Below are 9344 nucleotides of genomic sequence, written 5' to 3'. Positions count from 1 at the left end.
TGTGAAAGCTGACCAGCGGGGGGAGAGGGGAGGGGGGGCAATCGTTCCCGAGTGCAGAACGGAACGGAACGAAAGCAATCGATCCCAGTGAGAAAGCAGCGGCTCCAAGTCCTATAAGTAAGGCTTCGTATCACAATTTGATTATATGCCAATTCCTGTTTCCGATTCTTCCTTTCTTTGCTGAATGAAAACATATTTCATTATACATTAGAATACATCATTTTCTGAACATGAATTTTGTTTTTCTAAATAGAATCAGACCACAACCAATCGAGTTCCTCTGTGCAAATGTTCAACTGCAAGGATGCTTAAGTGAATTGGAAGAAAACTCAAGTTCTTGTTTTGTCAGTCCATCATTTTGAAGCAAAGTCGATTACAATGTCAAACATCGGCATCGTACTGATAAGTATTCTCTGCTAAAGAAAACCCCAACAGAACCCCCCCACCAACAAAAACAACAATGTTCAACACAGATATTACACATATTTGATTGAAATTCAGTGCTGGTGATGACACATTAATTCAGTATGGTCCTGCATTCAGTATGAGCTCTCTGACGTGATAACACTACAGGTTTTGTGTTCGAGCAGGCAACTTGCTGTGCCGGGGGGGGATTTTTTCTGCTTGGTTGAACGATGCCTCAGGACCCCCCCCCCCCCCCACACACACACACACACACACACACAAAGAAAAAAAGAAGAAAAAGAAAGAAAGAAAAGAAAAAGAAAGAAAAAAATAAGTTGACAACCTGAATGTCCTAATGTGACGCAGATATATATATTGAAGAGAACACAGAGATGGCTATGCATCTATTTCACAGATGAATTAAGATGGAAAATAGCTGTAACAGATTCATTGCGGATTCAGATGTTACAGCTGGCCTGCATGTCTTTCTCCATGCCTAGTGTGTCTTGCAGCTGTAATACTGACATCTAGTGGAATCAACCAGTAAGTTCACATTCACAATTAATGAATGCAATCCTAATAATTATTGTAGACTTTGGGCAGGTTTGCACGATACATTTTTGTCTCTGATAGAATCCCATCTAATCTCAATAAGGGAAGAAGCAAGACAAGTATCACCTTTCCACAGTTTATTTCCTTTTAAAATAATTCATACAAATGCATACAGTCACAAACATATCTTTGTCAGGTTGTCAGTTTTGACCAAAAATAATGATATTTACCATAGAATATAGAATATGTATACTGTATATTGCTACGCCTACTACTTCACCATAGAGGGGACCAAGGTAGGCAACAGTGGACTGTGTGCGACTACCAGGGATGGAATTTCAAGGAGCACTGAGACATTTTGAAAACTAGTCTGTTGTTTTTGTGGCACCCGTCCCATTTCTTTCAATGTGGAATGCTAACCATCTCTTAGAAACCGCTCTGCAGATAATGCAAGTATCAACACAAGGTGACAGAGACTGTTGAAGAGAAAATGAGGAGTGAAATTCTGAATGTCCCAGCGTTCAAGGGGCTCAAGTCCAGCAGCGATATTTGTCTGTCACCTTACATCTGCATTAGACCCCTGTCAAATTCTGGCCAATGAGAACCTGGCACTAGCAATCAATCAATCAATGTTATATTTATATAGCGCCAAATCACAAGAGTTATCTCAAGGTGCTAGCCCAGGCTGTAAAATACTCACTGTTGGCTAGTGAAATTTCCATCCCTGGTTGCAACGCCGACTAGGCTACTTCAGCATGAAGAAGACTAGGCTACTTCAGCATGAAGAAGACTAGGCTACTTCAGCATGAAGAAGACTAGGCGGGCGACAGTGAACTGTTTTAACCACTCGGCTGCTGGCAGAAGGGGATCCAGAAAGCACCGTTACTGAGCTCGCCCGCTAACCTCAACAACACAAACTGGATTCAAAAAGAACAGTGGATTTGCAGATAATTTACCACTGAACAGTCACAACAATATCAGCAAAGGCTACTCTAGTTCATTTAGTGGGAATGCTGCCAGTAAAGGCGAAGATCACTGGCACAATTTGCAAGTCTGGACACTCGTCTAGTTCTCCACAATGTTATATATATATATATATATACTGTATATTTTTTTTACATAGTGTTTAGTTGTCTGTTTAGCTGGCAGTCTTTGTAATGATGCCTTATGGAGCATACCCCCCCTCCCCAGTGTTGCTTCTTAAAGACACAGATACAACCAAGTCACATGACACAGGCAGGCAGAACACCATTATGTACACATAGACACAGAGGCCACGGCGGTGGCTAAACGGCATACTCACAGAGGACCCATCATGAAATGTTAAAGGGATATTACACACTAGTAGAATCACTTAGCTCAGCTGGAACTCGGTATGCTTTGCCATGCTACAGTGAAAGACAGCCATCCTGCTCAGAAATCTGGACTTCATTGTGCAATGTGCATATATATATATGACATTTTGTTGTTTTTGTAGAAAACCATATAGTTTGTTGTTCTTCCCTTTGGGAAATATTTTGTGCACTTTATACAGCCTTTTGTCATGTATTAAAGACAATGTTAAAGGTATAGGTTCAGGAGAAGAGAACGTATTAAAATATATGTTTGGCCAACACACCCGAACTCAAAACCCAAAACTATCCTTTTTTTTCTCTCTTTTTTTTACAGCAACCATTTTTTGCATCCATCCATGTTTGTAAAATTTACTTCAATCATGGACCCAAAATATTGCTAGCTGAAAGCAAAACAATGGATATTTGAAATGTACTCAGTTGCTGTTTTCACCAGTTCTGTTGGTTAGTTTGACTTCTCCATAGCTAGAAGGGCAACACCCATAAAATACTGATAGAGTAGCATGAAGCAGCACACTGATGCGTGGATGTTGTGCGTCATTTTGTAAACCTTGTTTGTGTGCTCACCCCCGCACGCTGCCGGATAGCATCCTCCAGGAAGTGGACAATAACTATGTATAGTATTGGAAGAGGTGGTTAGACTTCTGTAAAAGACATTAAGAAGGCAAAGGAAGATAATAATAACCCCTTATTAAACTATTTCTCAATCTGTAAGCCAGCAGTGTGATAGCATTCATAGATTCCTCGGCGTTGCATTGCCGTTGCGATCGAGCTAACCGCTGTGTTTCGTAATTAAAGATGGAGGCTGGGGATGAAGTCATCCCGGCCAAGCATACCATTTTGCCACCACCCTAAAAGCCTTTCCTCCCACCGCATGCCCCTTACACGAAAACAAAGACAAATCAAACGTTAGATCGACGTTAGCTATCGCTAACGTTCTTCTTCTAATGTAACGTTAGTTCGACGTTAGCGATCGTTAAAGTTCTTCTTCTAATGTAACGGGACACGAAAAGGCAAGCAGGTAGAAAAAACAAAGCACTAAGTGGCATAGAAAGGAATACAAAATAAAATAAAAAAAATAATAATATACCAACCAGGGGAAACGTAATTTCCTGAGACGGTGTGCAAAAAGCTGCCTCTTTTTTGGGGCTTGTTAATTTGGGGACACAAAAAACAAAACAGATATCGTATTACTTTTCAGACCAGTTTGGCTACATTGAGAGATCACATCACCCATGTTTTCGTTAAGACTGGAATACAAATAATATCTTCTCGCCGCAACTCTAAAAACTGTACACAGACAGGTTACATTCATTTCATAACCTACTACTTTTGCTTGTACAGCAAACTAAGGAAAGGACACAGAAAAAGAGAGAAAGACATGAAATCCGCCCTCCTAACTTTGGACAAACTATGGTCTATGACAGCAGAATTTGATTCAAATATTTTCTTTTCAAATCAAGTTATTTATTTATTTTTCTTCTTCTTCTTCTTCTTTTGATCCCGTCAGAGAAAACGGTTTGAAACTCGATGATAGTAGTTATTCAGCGGATCTCGACAGTATGAGTCAGTGTGTCTTGGGAATTCTGATTGGAGCAGAGGACAACTGTCTGGCTCCTCCTCCTCTTCTTCTTTGGAGTTTGAACTGGCCGCTCAGAACCAATCGCCAGTGAGATGTGAATCGATCGCTATTGGGAACTCAACCTGTCAATCTCTGTGGACCTGTCTATTAACAACTTGTCACTAGGGAACTTATCGCTATGACACCGGTTGCCATGGCAACCTCCGGTTACCAGGCAACACAGGCAGGCGTTTGTGTGTGGGGAGCTACAGTTGGTCATTGAGGTGCTGCTCTCTGTCACCCTCTGGTGGCTTGACGGTGTTTTGTCCAGGCGAGGGGGTATGGGGAGGGTGTGCGACTGGTGGGAGGGTGTGAGTCATGGACATGGCGCTGGGCACGATGCCTTCCACAGATGGGGGGAGGCTGCCCACCAAGCTCACCACTCCTGGAGGGTACCTGGAGGGGAGAGAGAGAGAGAGAGGGGGGGGGGGGTGGGAGACAGAGAGAGAGACAGAGAGATTCATTCAAACTAAAGCTGAAAGGGCCACAGGAAACATGTCATCCCACATCGAGGATGCAATAGTACTATTACAGATTGATGTGCTACCTCTAGTATTCTGCTCTGTAGTTGCTTCTAATCTTACTCATCTATGAGCAATATCACACTGTAATTGCGGGTGGAATATGCGGAAGGAATACGCTCTGCGTTTGACTAATTACCATTGGGAAAGTAGGAAGAAACTCGGGTGCCATTTCCACCTAACATAACATAAAATGTAAAAAGGTAAAATGCTACATTTCTGAATTTCTGAGACATTTTGAAAACCTTTTGGATAACGGTATGTAGCATAACTTTCTGATGCTTCTAAAAGAAAAAAGAAAAAAAATTGTGTGTGTGTGTGTGTGTGTGTGTGTGTGTGTGTGTGTGTGTGTGTGTGTGTGTGTGTGTGTGTATGTGTGTGTGTGTGTGTGTGTGTGTGTGTGTGTGTGTGTATGTGTGTGTGTGTGTGTGTGTGTGTGCGTGTGCGTGCCTGTGTGTGTTGGACGTATCTACCTATAAGCCCCGTTGAGCTCCGGGTGGACGGTTGCTGTGTCTACTCCTGCCCAGTGGCTGGTCTGCGTGAGGAACTCCTTATTCACACAGTTCTTCAGACTGTCTGGGATTCGACCTGAGCGAGAGACAGAGAGAGGGGGAGAGACAGAGACAGAGATCAGGGGGAGAGACAGAGACAGAGAGAGAGACAGAGATCAGGGGGAGAGAGAGAGAGAGAGAGAGACAGAGAGAGAACACTGAGGATGGTAAGTAAACTCAAGTGCTGTACTTGAGTAAAGTAATTGTGGTTAAAATTCCATTCTCTATCACTGACGTCCTGATATCGCCGTGTTGGTATCGTTCCCGGACCATCATTTTTCCCTAGTATGGGCTGGGATGACCACACCCCCAAGCTCATTTGATTGGTCGCCGCAACTGCTTCTTCCTGAAAATGTGCGGCAAGTAAAAAAGATGTGGTTAAGATTAGGGTTTTCTCATCTACCATGACCACGATAATAACAAACCCTAACGCTAATTGTTGTACTTGCCTAAACCTAATGTCTGACCCTAATGTTTATATAAATGTGTGTGCTTTCACCGGGAGTTGAACCCCAGTGCTCAGATTGGAAGGCCAGCACCTTCCCCATTAAGCCACAGGACTGAGGACACCCTGAGCTGCACTCTTTTCACACCCTAACCCTAAATCTTAACACACACAAAAACACCAAAAATAATAATACGGTCATAATAAAATAGAAATTGCCGCACGTTTTCAGGAAGAAGCAGCTGTTGTGGCGACCAATCATTACGTCATTGAGTTCGGGGCATGGTCATCCAAGTCCATACTACTGTAGGAAAAAATGATGGTCTGGGAATGATACCAACACGGTGATATCAGGACGTCCACTACATTATAAAGCAGATATCCTACTTTTTAAGCCCACTGCATTTATCTAACATTTGCGGGTGACACAGAGAGAGAGAGAGAGAGAGAGAGAGAGAGAGAGAGAGAGAGAGAGAGAGAGAGAGAGAGAGAGAGAGAGAGAGAGAGAGAGAGAGAGAGAGAGAGAGAGAGAGAGAGAGAGAGAGAGAGAGAGAGTGAAAGAGAGAGAGAGTGAAAGAGACAGCCAGAGAGAGAGAGAGAGAAGAAATACTTCCTTTCCCTCTGCAAAGGCAGCTTATGAAGTTATCTCTTGCCTAATGCTTTGGGTACTCAGCCATATGATGTGGGAAGAGACGGCCTGTATATTTTATATGAAGAATAAACAGGGTAATGCTATTGGAAACATAGTGAGGCAGAGGGGAAACCAGGAGAGGAGAGGAGAGGAGAGAACAGGACAAAGAGGGAAGGAGAGAGAGAAAGAAGAGAGGATAGAAAGGGAGGGGTGGAGGGAATGGAAGAGAGATACTGAAGTGAACAGAATAGGGATGGAAGGATGTTTGATGATTGATGGCAGCGGAACACTCATATTTTAGCCTCCTAAAAATATCTCTTTATAAAGCTCTGTTACAGTCATGGTCACATTTCGCCCCAACGTGTGTGTGTGTGTGTGTGTGTGTGTGTGTGTGTGTGTGTGTGTGTGTGTGTGTGTGTGTGTGTGTGTGTGTGTGTGTGTGTGTGTGTGTGTGTGTGTGTGTCTGTGTGCGTGCGTGCATGCATGTGTGTGTGTGTGTGTGTGTGTGTGTGTGCATGCGCGTGTGTGCTACCTGTGACAGCCCTCCGGATCTCCCTGGCAGCCTCCTCTCTCATCTCCAGCGAGGCCTGTTCGCTGTACCAGGCAGCATGCGGGGTGCAGATCAGGTTGGGGGCGTCCTTCAGCGGGCCCTGGCTGAAACTAACAAACACACTTAGGTGTACACTACTCAGTACACTACTCAGTACACTACTCAGTACACGTATTGATATTTGAGAATGTAACTATACACCTTCTCTTACTTTGTGCACATATTCTTGTGCTGCCAATTGGGCTCCAAATACATTTGGAATTTGTGGGCTAAAATCTGTAAACGCGCGAGCACACAAAGCATGCAAGGCAGCATGGCACAATAGAAATGAGCAGGTGAAACGTGCAATATTCCTAGCATAATAATGCAGATTTTAGATTAAAAATATATATGTTGTATAATGTACCACAAGAAAACATGCAAAAAAAAGTGGGTAAATATTTTGTTATCACCATTGTCTAGATTCTAAAATGTTGTCCATGCTGTCCATATTTGAGTTTCTAAATATCATGTCATGCTCATGCACTTCTCCTGGCTACTGTAAACAGGGTATAGGATGTTTACATCCACTAACAGTTCTAATCACTAGTTAACCCTGTCAGCTATGAATGTGCACGCATGTAAACACAGTGAGTGAGTGCCTCACCTAAAGGGTTCTGTCTCGTGGACGTCCAGCGCTGCTCCGCGTATCCTCCCCTCCTTCAGGGCCTGAGCCAGGGCTTTCTCATCCACCAGACCCCCCCGCGCTGTGTTCACCAGGAAGGCCCCCTGACGCATCTGTCACACACGCACGCACGCACGCACGCACACGCACACGCGCATACACACACACAGACACAGACACACACACACACACACACACACACACACACACACACACACACACACACACACACACACACACACACACACAGTAAATGATGCTTTAGTTGTCCATTAAATTAAGCTTTACATATGATTGGATGGTCCAGCGTAGTTTAAGGACATTTGAAATCGAATCACATTGAATCAAGGCTTTTTCACCAAGTTGACAGATTATCCATGTCATAATAAATGACAAAACAAAATTGCTACATTTATATTTTCATGTATTTCTTTTTTTTTTTTTTTTTTAGCTTAAAATCACTTTTGCTTACGTGAAGACATTGTATCCTTCGTGATTACTTAATAATTGTTTACCATAAATAAAATTCCAACCAATAAAACATCACAGATTTTGGAAAATCCCACCACTCAAAGAAACCTGTTTCTCTCCCTAACTGATCTCCCATGGGTTTCAAAAGGGATAGCAGAAACAGACAGCCTCATAAGAATGACACAGACAGACACAGACACTCTCGCCCACCAACCTTCTCACAAAACAAAAACATGTCAAGAGTCGCGTTATGACAAAAAATATACCTACAGTATTTATGCACTTGTAAGAGCTGTAACATTTGTTATCGTGCATCATCTCTATTCTGCTATTCTGTCATCCATTACTGCTGCAACCTAATCATAGACTATATGTGATGTGTTATTGATCCACATTGGGATATTGTCTTTGGGCTCGGCTGAGTCAAGCTGCAGCTCGTGGAGCAGATAAGGATCAGTGTGTTTCTTCACTAGTTGTTTGCAGTGAGTGGATGCAGTGTTACAATGTGACTTCATTCACCTGCATGTAGCCAGTGGGCCTCCCTGAGTCCCTGGACATCTGCCTCTTTCATATTTATGGCCTGTGTATTTGCAGTTGATGTAGGGATAAATAAATCATTCAAGTGTGTGTGTGTGTGTGTGTGTGTGTGTGTGTGTGTGTGTGTGTGTGTGTGTGTGTGTGTGTGTGCGTGTGCGTGTGCGTGTGCGTGTGCGTGTGCGTGTGTGTGTGTGTGTGTGTGTGTGCGTGTGGGTGTGTGCGTGTGCGTGTGTGTGTGCGTGTGCGTGTGTGTGTGTGAACGTGCATGTGTGTGTGACGTGTGCGTGTGTGAGCGTGTGTGTGCTACCTGTTTGATAGTGAAGTCGTTGATCAGGTGGTGGTTGTGCTCGTTCAGGCTGCAGTGCAGGGAGACGCAGTCAGAATGGAAGAGCAGGTCCTGGCCAGGAACAAACGTGCACACGCATGCATGCACACACACACACACACACGCACACACACACACACACACACGCACACGCACGCACACACACACACACACACACACACACACACACACACCGATCCTGTTTACACTTCACATCACTGCCTGCATCTGCAGGGATTTTGCAGAGGCCGATTTGTATTAGAGATACACACTGAGAGGCGGAGCTAAGTGAGAGAAATCACACCAGTGGTGGTGGGTGGTGGTACTGCACACACACATTATCCAATCTTTGATTCCCAACCATGTTTTTAAGATAATCTGTGTCTTTAATTATGTTTAGCCATAATGCATTTTATAGGCAGAGTATCCGTGCATGTGCAAATGCCGTTCTGATGTGTTACCTGTAGTGTGGTGACCCTCTGTAGGCCCAGAGATCTCTCTACACCATCGGCCAAATAAGGGTCGTAGAAAATCACACTGAAGCCAAAGGCCTTGGCTCGCAGGGCCACCGCCTGGCCCACACGACCTACACACACACGCACGCACGCACGCACGCACACACACACACACACACACACACACACACACACACACACACACACACACACACGCACACACACACACACACACACACACACATTCAAACAGCACATAAAAAG

The 9344-nt window shown here is 43.9% G+C and overlaps 1 protein-coding gene across 2 annotated transcripts in view; it reads right to left on the bottom strand.

The window, feature by feature from the left end:
- Window positions 1–2517: 2517 nt before the first annotated feature.
- Window positions 2518–9344, bottom strand: part of ctbp1 (C-terminal binding protein 1) — a 33752-nt gene continuing 26925 nt past the window's right edge. The window contains exons 6-12 of one of the 2 annotated variants that reach the window (XM_083651539.1): window positions 9087–9211; window positions 8608–8697; window positions 7275–7405; window positions 6611–6738; window positions 4925–5039; window positions 4591–4629; window positions 2518–4326 (exon numbers count right to left, since the gene is read on the bottom strand). In XM_083651539.1, coding sequence (XP_083507665.1) covers window positions 4137–4326; window positions 4591–4629; window positions 4925–5039; window positions 6611–6738; window positions 7275–7405; window positions 8608–8697; window positions 9087–9211 — 818 coding nt within the window. In that variant the 3' untranslated portion in view covers window positions 2518–4136. The remainder of the gene's footprint in view (window positions 4327–4590; window positions 4630–4924; window positions 5040–6610; window positions 6739–7274; window positions 7406–8607; window positions 8698–9086; window positions 9212–9344) is intronic. The other variant, XM_083651540.1, reaches the window with a different exon arrangement.

Source organism: Poromitra crassiceps (genome assembly GCF_964638095.1).
Source record: "Poromitra crassiceps genome assembly, chromosome: 15".
NCBI lineage: Eukaryota > Metazoa > Chordata > Actinopteri > Beryciformes > Melamphaidae > Poromitra > Poromitra crassiceps.
Note: the sequence above shows the minus strand (reverse complement) of the source record. Positions and strands in the feature narration are given on the sequence as shown.